The sequence below is a fragment of the Ammospiza caudacuta genome, chromosome 2 (assembly GCF_027887145.1).
Source record: "Ammospiza caudacuta isolate bAmmCau1 chromosome 2, bAmmCau1.pri, whole genome shotgun sequence".
NCBI lineage: Eukaryota > Metazoa > Chordata > Aves > Passeriformes > Passerellidae > Ammospiza > Ammospiza caudacuta.
Window position 1 is genome coordinate 10,171,586 of NC_080594.1, and position 17,917 is coordinate 10,189,502.

At 39.3% G+C, this 17,917-nt stretch overlaps 1 protein-coding gene across 1 annotated transcript in view; it reads right to left on the reverse strand.

The window, feature by feature from the left end:
- Window positions 1–17,917, reverse strand: part of ROBO2 (roundabout guidance receptor 2) — a 435,712-nt gene that overhangs the window by 379,930 nt on the left and 37,865 nt on the right. The window contains exon 2 of the mRNA XM_058822747.1: window positions 10,911–11,237. Within this exon, the coding sequence (XP_058678730.1) occupies window positions 10,911–11,237 (327 nt within the window). The remainder of the gene's footprint in view (window positions 1–10,910; window positions 11,238–17,917) is intronic.

A 17,917-nucleotide genomic window follows, 5' to 3' on the forward strand; every position in this document is an offset into this window, starting at 1 on the left:
CTGAACTTGTGCTTTCTACAACAACCTCATAATAAACCACCCTGCAAAAGTGAAATTATTTCCAAGAGAGGTGGAAATGAGTATTACTAGCTATCTTAAAGCACATGTGCAGCACTGCAATTAAAAGCATAAATCTGATCCAACCAAGTTCTCATTTGTTCAGAATGCAGGTGTATAATGAGAAAAGTGACATATAAACTCAGATCTGCGCATATGCACCCAGTGTATTTATGATAGCTAGTCAAAATACTTTGATGAATAGGAAAATTAGCAGGTGAATTACATAAAGAATAGTCAAAGACATGTTTTTCTTCTAGGAAGAGAAAACAAGCCCTTATAATCTGACCAAGCTATTTGAGAAGAAAATCCAGATAAATAAGAAAAACAATAACAGGGCTCAGTCCCAGTCTCTCCAAAAAATGTAAAACCATAGGCTGCAGTGTAGACATCACTTAGACTAATGACACTGGCAGGGAAAGAAGTAGTTCCACAAAAATTTGCAGATCCATTTTTAATGCCTTTCTTTTCTTTGAGGGAGGGCAGTGGAACAGTAGTTATTAGCGATCAAAAGGTGGTTTTTTTTTCAGATGGTTGGTTGGGTTTTTGAAGCATTTCTCTAAGATACCAATTTCTTAAAGACAGAAGGAAACGTTTTTTGTGAGGATTGCTGCAACTTCTTTCCCTACGGTCCATTTTCTGCAAAGTTTATGTCTATTAAGTGCTCCCAAGGAGAAGGGTGAGAAGAAGGGAGTCATACTTCCACAATTTTCCATAAGACTGATACAATCAAGGTTTATATAACACATATAAATATCTATTAATAAAGTCGAAAATTTGGAGTAACTGGTAGATTCAGAATCAGATACTGCTCCAATGGGAACACAATCTTAATAAAAGCATGAAGAAAGTCACCTGTCTTTTTTTACAGCAGGCAGAAGAAGGCAAATAAAATGAAGAATATCCCTCATATTTTTAAGATATCATACTACCAATCAAAACATTTGGCTTCTGTCTGTGATTGAGCAATCAACATGATACATGGCTTCAAAGAGATGGCTCCGAGTCTCAAAGAAAACATGACTGATGTTCAGTATTGCCACCACTGACTTCCACACGGGCATCTGTGGGAGAGGAATTTACAGGTCTGCAGCAGGTAATTAAGTTACTTCTGCAGTGCAATAAGAATTGTATATATGCTAAAGGAGGGACTTGGAGCTCTAAGCTAGAAATCTTCAGTGTTTTCAATCACTTTCCCCAGCTGAGTCTCCAGACTGCAGGCTACTTAACTTCTCCTCCAACAATCTGAATGAACAAGATTTAGACTACTTGAGGAAAATGTGACTCTAGTTGCTGATTCTAAGTTTGAAGCATAAAATATAAAAATGAGAAGACAGAGTTAGAAAAAATATAAGCGGAACACAAAAGTAAATACTTTCTGAAAATGAATTCAACTTAATTTTTTTTTGCCATTTACTGATGCTTTGCTAAAAGAAAAACCATTCTGACAAACACTGTAAAGCTTTAACTTTCCAGTTTGCTTCAACCACAAACAACACCCAGACTGTGCTTTCCTGTGGGCTTTGTTATTGACATAATTTTAAAACATTCTAAACACTCTGAACTTCAAGAGAAAAGCAAGGTGCACAAAACCAAAGGAAGCTTCACTCTATGCAAGCATCTGTCTCATAAAGACAATCTTACAGTAAAGATAACACACATCTCAGTGGCTGAGGTGACAGTGTTCCACCCAGATGCTATCAACTACTCCAGGTTTTCCACCACCTGTGCCTTTTCTGGATTCCAGCCAAGAAAAATAACTATACTTGTCCAGAATCCATGAGGTGAATGAGCCATTTAAAGTGCTTAAACTTCAAACATATGAGCTTAAACGCCTTGTGTGTTCTCTGAATCAGTGGTTTTTTACTATCCAAGACAGACCATTGCACTAGATGGATCAACTGGTGAGACCCAGTGGGTCATTATGCCACTGCTTCCCATGGGAAAAAAAAGACATGATATGTGACTACCTCAACAGTGCTGCTCTGGAGAAAACACAGGAATTCTCACATTCTAAACACACCCAAAGATTTGGCATTCATCACTGCTCAAACATAAAAATGATCGCCCTACTATCTGTCAGCTTTATGAGATGGTAACAGTCAGCAGATGGGGAATTTCTGTATACATTATGACCTGAAAAATAATTCCAAGCTCAGCCAGTACAATTTCTTTTGCAAGATTGCTGCTCAATTTATCCCCTTTAAACTGGGGGTATTTTTCCTCTGGTTCTCATGAATGGTTTGTTTTGAGATAGAATAGAAAGAAACTACTTCCTTCCCACAATTAATGTGTACATGTTCCCAGCCTTGCTGGGTTGGTAATCTCTTCATAGGCTGACAGAAACTCGTTTCCTTCTCATTTATTTCATCAAATGATTTTGCATATGAAGGGAGCAACAGGCAGGTTTGAGTCCAATTAGTAGAAGACAAGTCCTCCAGCAGGATGCAGGTGGTTTAAGGAACTGCCAATTTTGAACACCAAGGCCAAGATCTATTTTGGCATACAAGATCAGTCACTGAACCCAGCAGGGCCCAACAGGAGGATCATTAGATGGGAAGAATGGGATGACACTGAAAATTAGTATAGGAGACACTAATTGAACTGGAATAACAGCAAGTGCAAGGCCATGTTCTTTCAAACCCATCACAGGGAAGTTCATGGCACAGTAGAGCTCATCTGTTACACATCACAGAGGAAGAGAAAGATCTGTGTCTGATTAGTATGGAATCACTATGAGTTACCAAATGCTTATAAGAAGTTAAACATGATCACAGGACCGATCGATCAGGGAACAATGAAGGTAGTTATTTGTTAATAACTATCAGTTCATCATGCACAGCATGCAAGTCTTGAAATAGCACATGCAATCTACCCACTCATGTCTCAGAAAGCATATGCAGACTAGAACAGGTGATGAAGACTACTAGGATCAAGCAAATATTTTACAAATAAACTCAGGAGCTTTGTTTAACTTAGAAATAATGGAGATGAGAAGTGATACCACGGTGGTCTGTAAATACAAAGGAGAGAAAACAACTACAGAAAAATAAGATCATAGAAGAGTTTGAGAAGAAATTAACCATTCAAATGTCATCTAGTCCAGCCCCTCTGCAATGAGCAGGGACATCTTCAACTTTATCAGGCTGCTCAGAGCTCCATCAAACCTTACCCTGAATCTGAATCTGACCTGGTTCAGGGTTTTACCACATCCACAGCAAAAAACTTCTTCCTTTTACCTACTCTTGATCGACCCTCCCATTTAAAACCATTAATCCTTGTCCTAATGCAGCAGGCACTCCTAAAAGATCTTTCCCCATGTTGCTTCTAAGTCCCTTTTAAGCAACAAAAGGCTGCTCTGAGACATCCACAGAGCCTTCTGTTCCCCAGGCTGAACAATCCTAATTTTCTCAGCCTTTCCTCATAAGAGAGGTGCTCCAAAATCACAAGAGCTAGCATAAGTCAAACATGTTCCTATTTACACTGGAAACATGAAAATTATTTTTCATACTGTTAGAACACCTAAGTTCCAAGTGAGGCTTTCAACAGAAACGGAAAGAAGCGAGCTCGAGGATGAAGGGGAAGGCAATCAAACTGCTTTTCAGACTGCAGCTTGAAATGTTTCTGAACAGAATTACAAAGTACAGCTGGGTAGAATACAGGAGCTCAGCGATCCAGGACTCCCAGTTCTTTACAGCTCCACATCCCTTTGTACAGTGGCGAACAGATCTGTGAGACAGCAGAAAGTGACAGCGCACGCCTCCCTTCTCTACCACAATGAAGCCATTTCCCAACTATCAGTACACATTCACATCACTGCCACTTGAAATATTCAAGCAAGAAGAGTGGAACAAAACCACCACTTCATTTCCCACATAAATTCCATGTATTAGAAACTTATATGAAGCATAAAATCTGTGGGAACTTATGAAGTAGCACCAAAGCTATGATGAAATCTTAGTCCTTTAAGCATAAGAGCAAGGGAAGCTCATGTCTGAACAAAGAGAGGGTGAAAAAAAAAGAGGAGGTTAAGGATTTCTTCAAAAAAATAGAGTGATTATCAAAATAAAAAATCTATATCAATATATATACATAGAGACAAAGATGTGTATATGTAAAACATCCATCAATCTCATCCTGATAATTACTGTTAATTACCACAGTACTGAACCTTGTTAGAATTAAGATCACAAAAAATTTGCCAAGTCATAGTCTGAGCACTGCTTCAAATAAATACTTTTTTAAACCTGACACTAAAGAATAATACATCATGGATGAAGCATATGCCAATAGCTAATATTTCAATTAACATTCAAAGAGTGCTTATTGGCTCCTGAGCAAATAGAACAGAGTTGTAAAAATTCAATGTTATCTTGTTCTCCTTCACTTCCCATATGAACTAAAAATCAGAGAAATGTCAACCCAAAAAAAAATAAAAAAAAATCAGCACATGAAGATGCACCCACTAACAGATCAATCAGGAGCTGATTTCTTTCAAGGTTTCTGTGAAGTCTTCTGTGAAGTTTTCCTTACCTGTCAACATTTTCTCAGGTAGTTCATTCAGAGAGATGTAAATAGTGCAAAAAAAAAATAAAATAAAATCAAAGTTAAGGGGAAGAAAGAAGCCGATAAAAATCAAGTGAGGAATGGGCAAGAAATTATTAGAAGCAGAATCAGATCAACTTCAAATACCTCCTAAAAATTAATTATAAGAAGACCATAGCATGAAAAAATGATAAAAAGAAGAAAAACAAGGCCTAGAGAAACCTACAGGCATTGTACAGCTTGATATTATGAGTGATAGAATTTTAAATATCTTTGGATTTAATTAAAATGTAAGGAGTCCTTACCTCTTTTAGCTTTTAAATCTGCAAACCCAGGTGGAGTTCAATGGCTAAGAAGTGAAAATGTAACAATGTGATGACTTGTCTAAATCCTAATGGATGATGGTGGGAAGTACTGCTTCTGCCCACATGGAAGGCATCAATGCTGCAGCACAAACTTAAACAGTTTGTGAGAACTTAGTTGCTAACTAAATTCTGTTAACAACAGAATCTAGGTTGTCCTGATGAAGAGCACCTCTCCCATAAAAATTCTAGCTCATTCTGGCTATTGAAACAAAAAGCACACACTCTTAAATATGTAGCTTTCTTGTCTCAGGTGAATTCAGAAGAAATAAAAACACTCAATTAAAACCTAGATTAATAAAGTAAATAAGCAGAACTATTTCTGTTTTTTGCTCAAAAAAAACTTTGCAATAAGATATCAAGTCAGGCTTTGGTTTATCTGATGTGTCTTCACTCATTTATATTTAGTAATCTCCTAAATTTCTAAAAGTGACTGAGAACTACTGCCCTGTACAGAAATGCAATTTTATGTAATGTTTTCAAATAATGGTGTTCCCACTGGCTTCATCCTAATTCAGAGAAAAGCCCACAGAAATTGCTTATTGCAAGCTTCAAAAGTACGGAGAAGGTTTAAGGTAATCACCTTACAAAAACCTACCTTTCCCCAGATTATGTAATCAGACAGAATTTTATTTGCTCTCTTCCACAAGAGGAATTGACTTTTCCTGAAGCATACTGAAAATTAGTATAGAACACACTAACTGAAGTGGAATAACAGCAAGTGCAAGGCCATGATTTGTTAAATTTCTTCCTAGAGAAAAAGCATGATGAGACAAAGCATGATGCTTTTCAGCATCCTGCTACTGCTCATAGAGCAGACCACAGTCTCCAGCATTCCAATTCCTACAACGATTATTCTGTTGTGATGAGAGCAGAAGAGTGCCAATTCAGACAGAAAACCTTTCATACTCTGCTTAGAAGGATGAGGGAGAGAGATATAAGTAACAGGACATGTTCTCCACATGTGAAAGTAACACCTCAGAGCAAATCAGACTTCAAAATTATCAATAACAAAATTAATAATGTGTTACTATCATACATCAAACAGAAACTAGATGGAAAAAACCATCCACCCATTTTACAGTCACATACACTGTGCTCTTCTTTCACTCCGAGTATCACATAGGAAATTATTAAGTCCATTATTATGAACACATTGCAGCCTCTTGCACATGCTCCAGCAAATAGCCATTAGCATTATGATGCAAAGGTGATTGCATAGCATATATTTTATATCTCTCAGCCTTCATTCACTGAATGCTTCAATATATCTCGTTTATTTGTAAAATCACTGTCTCCCACGTTTAAGATGTGGCTTAGGCTTGCTTTGCAGAACACCTATGACTTCACACTAAACTCAGTGTACTTCTATAACCTCTCTTGTTACAGATAAAAACATAATTCAGTGTTGACTCTAACACAAACAGGATCATTATGTTTAGAGAGTGTTCCAAAGCCTGCTATCCAAGCAATCTATGGCATATAAATAATGCAAGACCTCTTCTTTCTCCAAATGACTTCAGTTCAAGCAGAGACTCAGAAAGATGGAAGCCCAAATTTATACTGCCATTACAAAATTCAATCTATTTCTGGTTCTTCAATTGAATTATGACTCAGAGGCTTCCACTATTTTCCGCACCAACCCATATGCTCCCAACCCATGCAGAAAAGAATCCTATTTGTGAGTATTCCTGAGCTTTATTATTATTACATTAAAATGGCAGCAAATCCCAACTAGTCTGAAAAGCTTCATGTTTGCTTTTAAAGGAAAGTAAGTTAGAAAATGGGTCTTATTTCCCTTCCCCCCTGACCTCTGAACCACAACCTCCTCGCCACTAAAGCGTTCAACACCTCATTTAATCTCTCCTCGCCGCACTGGCACAGCGCTGCAAAAGGGAAAGGGAAAAAAAATAATCTGGGGACTTCATCAATTTTTCATGAATTTTCATTTAGGCCAGAGCGCCCTGTAACAGTGGTCGATAGATCAAGCTGCTGTCACATATTTAACACCTGGAGCTCCAGCTGCTCTCCCCGGGGGCTGCCGCTGACTGCGGCTGGGTCAGAGCGGGCCCGGCCAGCGCAGGGACCCCGGAGCTCCTTGCCCAGCTCACCAGGGGCTCCCCGGTGCTCCCAGCTGAAACCCCAGCCACCCTCACGGCTGCTGCAAATGTGCTTCCCGATATTCCCGCCGGAAAACTCCACCGCGCGGCTTCGATCGCCTCAGCCGCAGCATTGTTAAAAAAAAAAAAAATGCGCTTTTAAGATTTCTGGTGTTTGAAGGTGAAACAGTTTGGTGAAGGATCAAGCTATTTCAAGCCTACTTCTAAATTCTCCCAAGAAAATCTGAACATCAACATACATCTAAATAATGCCAACCCTTGTTCAATTTCAATTAAAAAATTCTTAAGGACAAAATCTAAAGAAAGATATTTTGCTCTTTTGACTACAACTCCTCATAGAGGTTTTAGGGCTAGAACATCTGGTTTTAATGATTTAACCGTAAAACAAAAACACTACATGAGAATTTGCCATGTACAATTTGGAAGACCTCTTTGACTGGTAGTATCAGGATTATTTTTTCCTTCTGAGGAAGCTCCTACAGAAAAATTAATCTTCACAAAGCACACCATGAATTAGTGTCTTAAATAGAATAAGTCATATCTATCCTAAAATGTGCCTTCAAATAATAACTCTTTCTTCTAAATACCAACTATTTCTTCTTAAATGTCTTGAGGAATGAAGATATTCTAATTAAAAGCAAAAATATTCTAAAGGCATATTTAGTATATTAATGATAGCTTTTAAAGTAACTTTCCACATCACATTTCACCACAGTTTTACTGGCATGGACAATTTTTTCTGAGGATATACATTAGTACAAAAATACCTGCCCTGGCCTGTATGCATGTGCTCTGAAGAGGCATGGATGTCGAAGTATACTTTGTGTGCTTTATAGGGGCTGGTACCTAAATTCAGGTCTGGGAAAGGTGTAAACAGTTACTCAACCAAAAAGAGCTTAGAGATTCCAGCAATTTGAAAAAACTCACTCAAAAAAAAAACCCCAAAGGGCAAAATGACTGTGTTCAAGATGGTTTGAACCTCTCTGTGTCACAGCTGAATTTAACTTCTGTCTTTACACGTAAATATGGATACATCAGAAGACTTTCAATCCCACTCCTTTTACGGCAGGTGCTCATGGAGGTAAAAAGAAAAAGAAATAAAAGAAAATGAACCGTAATAAACACTGTTTATCATATTATTGCAGAAACACAAACACATCTAACTTACATAGAAACCCAGTAGATATTTCTTCATAAATCATTCAAAAGTTGCAAGAAGCAAGAACACATTTTCGTAACTGCCAATTTAATAAGCTGAGTAAAACAATTACAGTTTTTTGCTGTAAAACAACACACTCAAGCATTTCAAACCTGTGAAAATCAGCAGTTTGGCTGTCATGGCACTCTTTGAGGCCTCCTACAGCCAGATAAGAATCCAGAACCCTGTTGACAGCAAAAGACAGCCTCCCTGTTTCTGGTGATGAAAAGAGCTTGGCTGGGTGTGGAAAGGAGAGTTTTCAACACCCCGACAGAGAGCACGAGCCAGGCTGGATCGTGTGCATTCCCATGGACAGGGCTGCAGCATCCAGGCAGGAGCTGAGCACAGGGGAATGGGGACTCACTGCTGATAGCAGCCTGTCACCAGGAACTCATCTCCTGAGCCTGCAAGCAGGCTGCTACAGACCAGCCCATCTTCTTCAGCCCGGAAATGCTGACACCAGAAACACAAGTAAGAGACTCCAACTCTTCCCTGAATGCCACTTGAAAACCTGACTTACAACCAAAAGTTATTTCAAACCCCAGCAAAATTGTAGTTTTGCTATCACCTTCCAAAGGATGCCTTTGATACACACCAAACACTGCCATGTGCTTTTAAAAATCACAGCAGAATCGCTAAAATTAAGTAAACAAGCAATGTATGTAATTATTTACATGTTTCTTCTTTGGTGAACACCATTCTGTAATTGCAGCCATGGCACTGTTCAAGGAAGGATAAAGCACTGTTGAAGTGAAATAGGAGAACCTGCTTTAGACTACACTCTTTAATTGGGGGGTTCAGGAAGTTAAATTTCAAAGCTATGGAAACAGTAAAAGTATAATGTTATCACAAAACATCAGCCATCGTTTCAGATCTCAGTTTCACATTTGCGTTGCTCCTGCCATAAAACAGCTGACAAAGTAGAACAGCTTTATTGTTTTTGAAATTTTCTACTATCTCCCATGTGATTCATGCCTGACCTGCCACCAGCTACAGCATTTAAACTCCAAAGATGGAGGATGGTGCAACAAGAGTTTGCAACAGTCAAAGTAAGGGTGAGTGAAAACTGACATGATATAGAGCACATTTAAATTTCAAAATAATCATTCACTTCAATTTGATGACTTAAGGTACAACTGGAACAATCCTTTGACCTTCAACAGGAAAGCCTGAATCTCAACAGGATTACAATAAATATTTCAAGTGTTTAGGTCACTCTCTTAAAATTTCTCAACAGTTAAAACACATGCACAAAGACACAAGTAATCCAGTAAATTTATCTAGTGATACTCACCCAGATTTCAGCCTTCCTTAAGCTGGTTTCTCCTCTACTCCCAAATACCAACCAAAACTGAAAAGCTTTCTGTGATGCGTTCACTGGCACACTTACTTCTGCTTTGATTGTGTGCCAAAACTGTTTTCATTTTTTGTTTGACTCAGTTTTGAATCTAGGTTACAACAGGTGAAATGCAGTGAAAATGTCTGTTCTACTTGCCTTATTCTGCCATTTAAATATTTCAAAAATGACATTTTCTGCAATTTCTGAGAAAACAGAATCCTCAAGATCACACCATATTAGCTAAGAAAGTCTGAGGACTGCATTAGGAACACAATTTCTCTTCTATGCTTCCTCCCTTTAAACATACCATCTACTGGACTTAAATATATTCTTTATCCACTAAGAATACAAATTTGTTCTAGAGCCCTACTTCAAACACATTTTTAGGGAAACTACTTTCAGATGAAGAGCTGTAGGTGAAAAAGTCAAGCCCAGCAAGAAGAGAGGACTCATAAATGTATTAAAATACAATTATAGGCAAAGATGCACATTCTGAATAAAAAGATCCATGTTGAGTCAACCCATATAACTAAGCAGCAAAAAAAACCCATGTGCAACTGATTATATTTTATGTCTGATGAGCTTGTTTGCTGTGAATATAATGAATGTATCTGCTAACTCTACTGGAAGCAGACTACTCATGCCAGGTGGGCTCTGAAAGAGCCCTGTTGACTTCTCTGTTAAGACAAAGAGAATTGATAAAGACCAAGACTGCTGCGGATGATATGAGAAATGGCCAACAATTTCACTTGCCATTCACATAATGAATGAGGCCAGGGTCAAATTTATGATTGAGGAGCATATATTGAGGTTTCCAGCAGTACAGGACACGAGTCACCAAGATGCTCTCTGCTTCTGTTTATCTCATAACAGATTATGAGATAAAGAGAAACAGACAGCGCACCTTAGATTAAATGATAGGTATTTTTTCCACATTAGTTCCAGTATAACCAACTCTAGACATCATTTAAAAATTAGATTATTCTTCAGAAGAAGATTATCCTTTGTCCATGTTATTCTTCAGAGGAAGATTATCTTTTATCCACATTTGTGCCAACCATGATTATACTCTGGCTAGAACCTCATTTCAGTATAAATCACTTATTCTGTGCGGTCACTGCTACTGAGCAAACACAAGTGAGAATGCCTTCACTAAAAGCGACAGCTAACAACAAAATGCTGCGCTTACCCCCATTTGTTATCTCTCAGAAGTGTGTGCAAGTGCTGGGGTGACAGCATAAAAGCCTCCATGAAGTTTTAAAGAATACTAGAAAAAAAAAACTACTCACATGCCACTTCCAGGGACGCGTTGCGGCTCACAGCCTCTCCAAGGTAGTTCCTTGCTACACAAACGTAGCTGCCCTCGTCGGGTTTGCTCCTGCGCCCGTGCACGATGCGCAGGAAAAACAAAGATCCGCTGGGCAGCAGCATGCGGTGGGAGCGCGGGTCATCCTTGTCCGTCTCCACCCGCTCGCCGTCCTTGTACCACTCGATGGTGGGCGTGGGCCTTCCCTCTGCCTTGCAGTTCAGGGTGGTTGGCTCTCCTTTGGAAACAATCACGTCTGAGGGATGCTCAACAATCCGCGGTGGAAAGTCCTCCTGGCGGAGACGGGATCCTGAGGAAAAGAACAGAGGGAAGGGAGAACAATTTAGTTGTGCTTTAGGAGTCATGAAGAGCTCTCGCAAGTTACTCTTTTAATGTCACAAAACTTCACAAAAAGAGAAAACAAAACCCTTTACAACACCTGGGGTTACTTTGTCTGCTATCAGAGACTGTATCAGTTACTCCTCTATCTAAAAATCTGAGATGGACTAACAGAGATAATCCTCTGTAGTGTTATCAAACCCATACCAGATGCAGACGGTGCTTAGATGTGGATCCCTTACACATACATGTATGACTATCTTTTCTTTTCCCTGATAATCTTCCTATTTACATTAATTTCTAGATCACTGTGTGGTTCCAGATTCCCCTCATAGCAACTGCTTTCTCATCCTTTCATCCACCAGATTCAATAGGAGGACATCCAAAACCACAGTCTCTCACCACCCCCTATTAGTTAACAGTTCTTTGCAGTTTAACATATATGCTTCGTAGCCCTTTTCCACAAACAGCCCCAGTATGAAGGAGAAAAAAGAAAGCCAGAAGGGAAATCTCAAATGTCAGCTCACTTTAGAAAATTTCAGTTTCAGGATTGCACGTATACACACACATAAATACAATATAAGCAGAGAATCATAGAAAGGCCTGGGTTAAAGGGGCTTTTAAGCTCATCTCATTCTAGCCCCCTACCATGGGCAGGGACACCTTCCACTGGACCAGGCTGCTCAGAGCCCAATGCAACCTTACCTTGAACACTTCCTTCTACAACATTAATGGTGGAATTAGTTCCACACTTTCCACTCTTGCATGTCTAGTTAGACTACATGAGACTGGAAAAACATTTCTGCAACAGCCACAGCAGTTGGTGCCTCAAAAATAATTTTTCTAGCATGGATCCTTTGAGTGGAGCTGCCAACACTGCTACAATTGGTCTGCACTTCTTAAATACAAGGTAAACCAGCCTCTGCAGGTTAGTGAAACATTTGTCTCAATTTTCTGATCAGCAGTTTTGCTGAGTGGTAGAAAAGCAAATGTCTTAATTATAGTCTAGGCTCTACGTACTTTAAAATATTTTCAATGCCTCATTTACTGCAAAAGTTATGAGGAAAGGCATAAGGATCCATTCAACAGAGTGAATCCACCTTTGGACTTCTGTTTTACTAACACTCAGGTCATTAAGCTAAGGCTTGCCACTGCAGTTAAGTGTTACATTGCTGTTGCACAAATTGGCTCTTTCAGTGGCTTCCAGATTCTATTACCAGAACAGCAAAGAAATCCATAATCTGCAATGCCTGTACATGAAAAAAACCCATAATCTATAGCTAAGCACAGATGGACTTACGGGACATTTGGAGGAGAATTATGTATTTTATTCTCACTTCTACTGACCAGAATAAAAAAATAACAATCTAATAGGAGCATCTCCAGCTAAAAAACAACCCTAGTCCATGACCCCATACACAACATCAAAAAAAGACTGAAATCACCATTAAAGTAAAAGATACATATCAGACAGCACATGGGACTAAAAGGCCAACTTCACACTCTGATTAGAAACATTTGTATGTCCAGACATGTCTAACAACTTAATTCATTGTTTATTCTCAAAAAGCAAACAAAACCCCTCTAGTTGTTTTAAGAAATTTCTATTAACAGTATCAGGAAGAAAAGGAAAGCTGAGGTGTTTCTGCAACATGAGAGAGACTTACGGCAGAGAACAGATACAACTGAATTTTGATAAATGCTTAACACAGGGTAACAAAATCAGTAGCAACAAATGCGAAACAAATCCAAAATATTAGTTTTCTTGTACACAAAGGTTTGTTGGTAGTGTTCAGAACTCCTAGAAGTATATCCTACACAGACTCAGAGGCCATGCTTAAAGCTGTGCAAAAGCTTTCTCCCATAAAGGTTTAACCTTATACATTATACAACCCAATTAAAAATGCCTCCTGAGGTACCAATAGGGCTGATTCTTCCTTTTCAGTACTGATGTTTATCACAAATCTGGTGTTTACTCATTCCATCCTAATGAAGCAATTTGTGTACAAGAGAGGGCATAGATGTGAGCAGCCAGGAGGACACTAATGTACAAGGAGAAAAGCTCAGGAGGTGTTTCAAGGGGGGGATCACACCACACATTCCTGATGGCTGGGTGCACCTTCAGCTATCCAGGGCTACAAGGAATTCCCCTCATCCTGCACTTAGAGGAGGGGAGAAGCAAAACACACACAGGATCATTCACAGAGCACACTGAACTCCCTCCTTCCAAAGTGAACTGAGCACCAACATGCATTCCCAAAGGTTGTGCTGATTGAGAAACAACAAAGGAAACCAGAAATTTGGCTCCAGTCTCCAGACACTGTCTACATATCAGAAAGAGACAGACACAAGTGGTCTTTGATTCTAGTTTTGATTGTTTCGCTATGGTCCCCCTCCCAATTCTCTTATGATACAACCTCATTTAGAAAGAACAGAAATTCTAATAAGCCCATGAGCTGTCTGGGCAGAAGATGCTTTTACTGCAGAGCAAGGTGCAAGCATGACTTTAAGCAGGCAACTGTGGTATATCCTGGGCTACCCATACAGCTTCCTTTTTTATTCCTGCCCCCAGGATTTCCATCTAGGGCTTGCATATAGCATATGAACAACCCCAGAATTTAGGAGCCCTTAAGTTTGACTATAATAGGCTGCAATGATTTCACATAAGCTTCTATATGCTGGTGAGCAAAACCAACATTTCTACAATATTAGAATTGTTTATGTGTGATTAAATTCATCTTCACTTTAAATTGAACATCAAGTTCTGAACTTACACTGCCTAAGATCCTGCAGTATAATGTTTTGTCACTCCAACAAACACAGCTTTCATTTTCAGATACCAGAGCCTGCTAACTGCTGACAATTGCTGACCTGATAAATGCTGACTGATGGGAAACGCTGTAGTTCTCATAATAACTGGTGACATTATAGATTTGCCGTAAACTGTCACTTCATAAGTAAAGAGCATTTGCATTCATATCTACTTTTATGTGAATCATTTCTGCAGCAATCACTGCTAATGCCCTTTGAGGTCAGGACACTGAACAGAAGCAGCCCAGCCTCATATTGGAACCAAAAAAAAAATAAACTGCTGTGGGACACATTTTGTCACCAAAAAGCAAAAGAATGCTCAAGGTATTTGTCTGTCCCTGTGCAACCCATGTACTGTGTTATATATATTCACCAAACTTCTTACACTCTCCTCCCTGTATTATGAATTTATATATTTATATAATCTAATCAAGGTAGGGAAAGAAAGTAAGAAAAGTGAGGAAAATTGACAAAAGCAGGGAAAAAAAATGTAACCTGTATATTGTACGTCAGGTGTCAACACACTGCTCTTCCACTCCCCTACTTTAACTTAATTCAGATGTGTTGGACAGGAAATTCCCGGAGAATCACGTCCAAGACTACTCCTTTGGGAAGTGTAAAAGACAACAATCACTCATTCATTTCAACCACTTCAACACCAGGGTGCCAACTAAGGCAGGTTTTCCCCATAACTACCACCGAGCCTCACAGATTTGCTTTCATATGCTCAGACTTCCTCACAAGTCTCCTCAGGGACCCAGTGTACAATATGGTTACAGCTACACTGGTAGCATTATTAGCAGAAAGCCTATTATTTTCAGTTTAGTCTGGCTGATCCTACAGTCAAACAACCCTAAAAAATTATTTTGATACAAGAATTTTTATTAATAAATGAAATAGATTTGCTGTAGGCCCGCAGGTGCAAGTAGGAAAGGAGACAAAAGCAAGGAGTCAATACTGTATTCCTTTTTACTGCATTTCCTCAGAGTCACTATGCAATCCCTGTCCTAAAAGCAATCACAGAATGGTCTGGGTGCCTAAATATCATCCAATTCCAAACCCCCTGTTATGACTTGACCAGGTTGCTCAGAGCTCTGTCCAACCTTCATGGGCTGGGGCATCCACAACTTCTCTGGATAACCTGTTCCAGTGCCTCACCACCCTCCCAGTTAAGAATTTCTTCCCAATATCTAATCCAAACCCACTCCCTGTCAGTTTGAAGCCATTCCCCCTTATCCTGTCACTCCATGCCCTTGCAAAGTCTCTGTCCATCTTTCTTGCAGGCTCCCTTCAGATGGGAGGGCCTGGAAGGCTTCAATTGGGTTATGTGCTCTGTCTAACACAAGAATCACCACAGAAAAAGGCATTTGGCAATTCACTTTTTAGTCCACTATCTTTCAAATTTCTAGGAAAAGACTTTCATTTATTGCACTTCATATTCTTCTAGTTTTAATTTACTTCACATAAAGACCAAATGTTGATCTAATCTATTAAATCTACTCTCTAAATAAGCATCTACAAAGCTAATGATCTGTCATACCATAAAAACAATGGTACAGACTAAATTCAGAGACATTTAACTCATTTCTCAAATCAACATGAATGTTTATTCATGGCTACTGGGCCAGCAGTGGCTAAGAGACAGGCTAGAAATTGCATTATAACCACTGAACAATTTTAAAGAAAAAACAATACTGCATTAGTTTACATGTTAACACTCTGATCTGGTATTTCATAATACAGATTTCCAAAATGCCTTCAAGAGCCTCCTCAAAATTCTCTTTCCCCCCTCTGACATTATCAGCACCTGTCACCATCTGACATCACATTAATTTGCATCTCTAACTCTTTTCCAACTTTTACCTACCTGACTTTCTGTATACAGAAAAGTTCTTCCTCAGCTGACCTCCAAGACTACTAATCCTTTTATATCCTTCCTCAAGGCTCTCAATATGATTCCTTTAACATTCCAAACACATATCTTTAATATACTTGGATATTTACCTACTCTCCAATCTGCCCTACTGTTCTCATGCTACTGCTGTAAAAGGGATGCTTAAAATGGGATGCGATGTTTTACATTGTCTCACATATTGGAAATATTTCCAGTTCAGGAGTTCTAACAGGTCACACTGAACATGTGTGTTGTATATTAAGTTCAGAAAGTAAGCATTGCCAACAAGAGCCACAGAAGTTGTTGCAACAATGGACTGGAAAGACAAACTCATAATATATCACAGCCACAAAATCCTTTAGGCTGGAAAAGACCTCCAGGAAAATCAAGTCCAACCTTTTACCAACTAGATCGTGGTGCCACATCCAGTCATTTCTTGAACATCTCTAGGGATGATGACTCCACCACGCCGCTGGGCAGCCCATTCCAATGTTTAACAACGCTCCTGTAAAGAAATGTCTCCTGTCCAGCCTGAATCTCCCCTGGCACAGCTTAAGCCTGTGTCCTCTTCTCCTATTGCTGGGTGTCTGCAAGAAGAGACTTGACTCCCACCTGGCTGCACCTTCCTTTCAGCGAGTTGCAGAGATTCACAAAGTCACTCTGAGCCTCCTTTTCTCCAGGATAAACAGCCCCAGCTCCCTCAGCTGCTCCTCACATGAGTTATTAGTTATTTCATGCCTCTGATAGCATTTTGAATGCATTCCCTCCAAGAGTTTGCCAACAACACATGTTCTCCCTGAGACAGAGCAAAAGGACTGTTTATCAAGGAGGCAAACAGCAAAAGTGTGATAGGAAAAAATAAATCTCCTACAAGAGAAAGACAGAGATGCAGGAAGAAAAGGCCCTGTGTACATTTGATTCTACACAGAGGACAGCTCCAAAATTATATTTAATGCCAAAGAACCTTCTTTAATGCTAGAATCTTGGTTTATTTTCCCTGCAACAATAAAGAAAAAATGAAACTGAAAGCAAGGTATTAAAATCAAATTAAAAGAATCATGTGCTTTAAACAGATGGACAGCTACAGAAGTGTCTGCAGAACCTCCTCTGGCTACATCAGATCTGTCACATGGCCAGGCCTCAGCTCTTGTTTTGACTTATGCAGACGCTACAAAGACAATCCTACAGCTCCTTAGTTAAATCTACTGAAGAACAGTCACTGCTCATTTTCCCTCTTCTTCGTATGCCTCGTTTCACAAGGGAAGTACTCATCAGAAGCACTTATTGCACACATTTGTTTGATGCAATGAATAAGTCTGTTGCTTTCACCACCCTTTTAGGCACAGAATTGACTGAAGGCAAGCAGAGATCTCAGGAAGAGAGCCAGTCAGCCACATCTTAGATCAAACAAAATGTAACATGGAAAAAAAAGTCAAGATAATGAGAAAACTCAACTGGAATACAGGCTGATGCACTGGCACCAGGCTGATTATTCAACGTGCATTCCTCTAGTCAAAGTGACATGGCAAGGACAGGATTTTGAAAATTTATACTTTACAGTCTCTCCCCCCTTCTGAGATTTGGCAGATGGGAAAAGACTCCAGTGATAGAACTGTTTCCAAGGTAAAGTTTTTTGTTCAAAGCTGTGTCAGCTATGACAAGGTCCTCTGAAAGCTTTTCCTTGAGCAAAATTAATCCATTAAACAACATACCCTAACTTTCCCAGGACATGTGCCTGCAGATAAGTCACCTTTCCTATAGAGTGTGTCTGCCAGGAGGGAGAGCAGGAAATGCTGACAAGAGAGATCAATAACTGTCATTAAAAACATTGACAAAATCTTACTGGAAGGTTGCTTTCATTAAGTTTGTCTTGTATGGAACTCTGACTTTGCTAAACAAGGTGTAATCAACTCTACTACTAAAGAAACACTGTAAACAAAATTCCT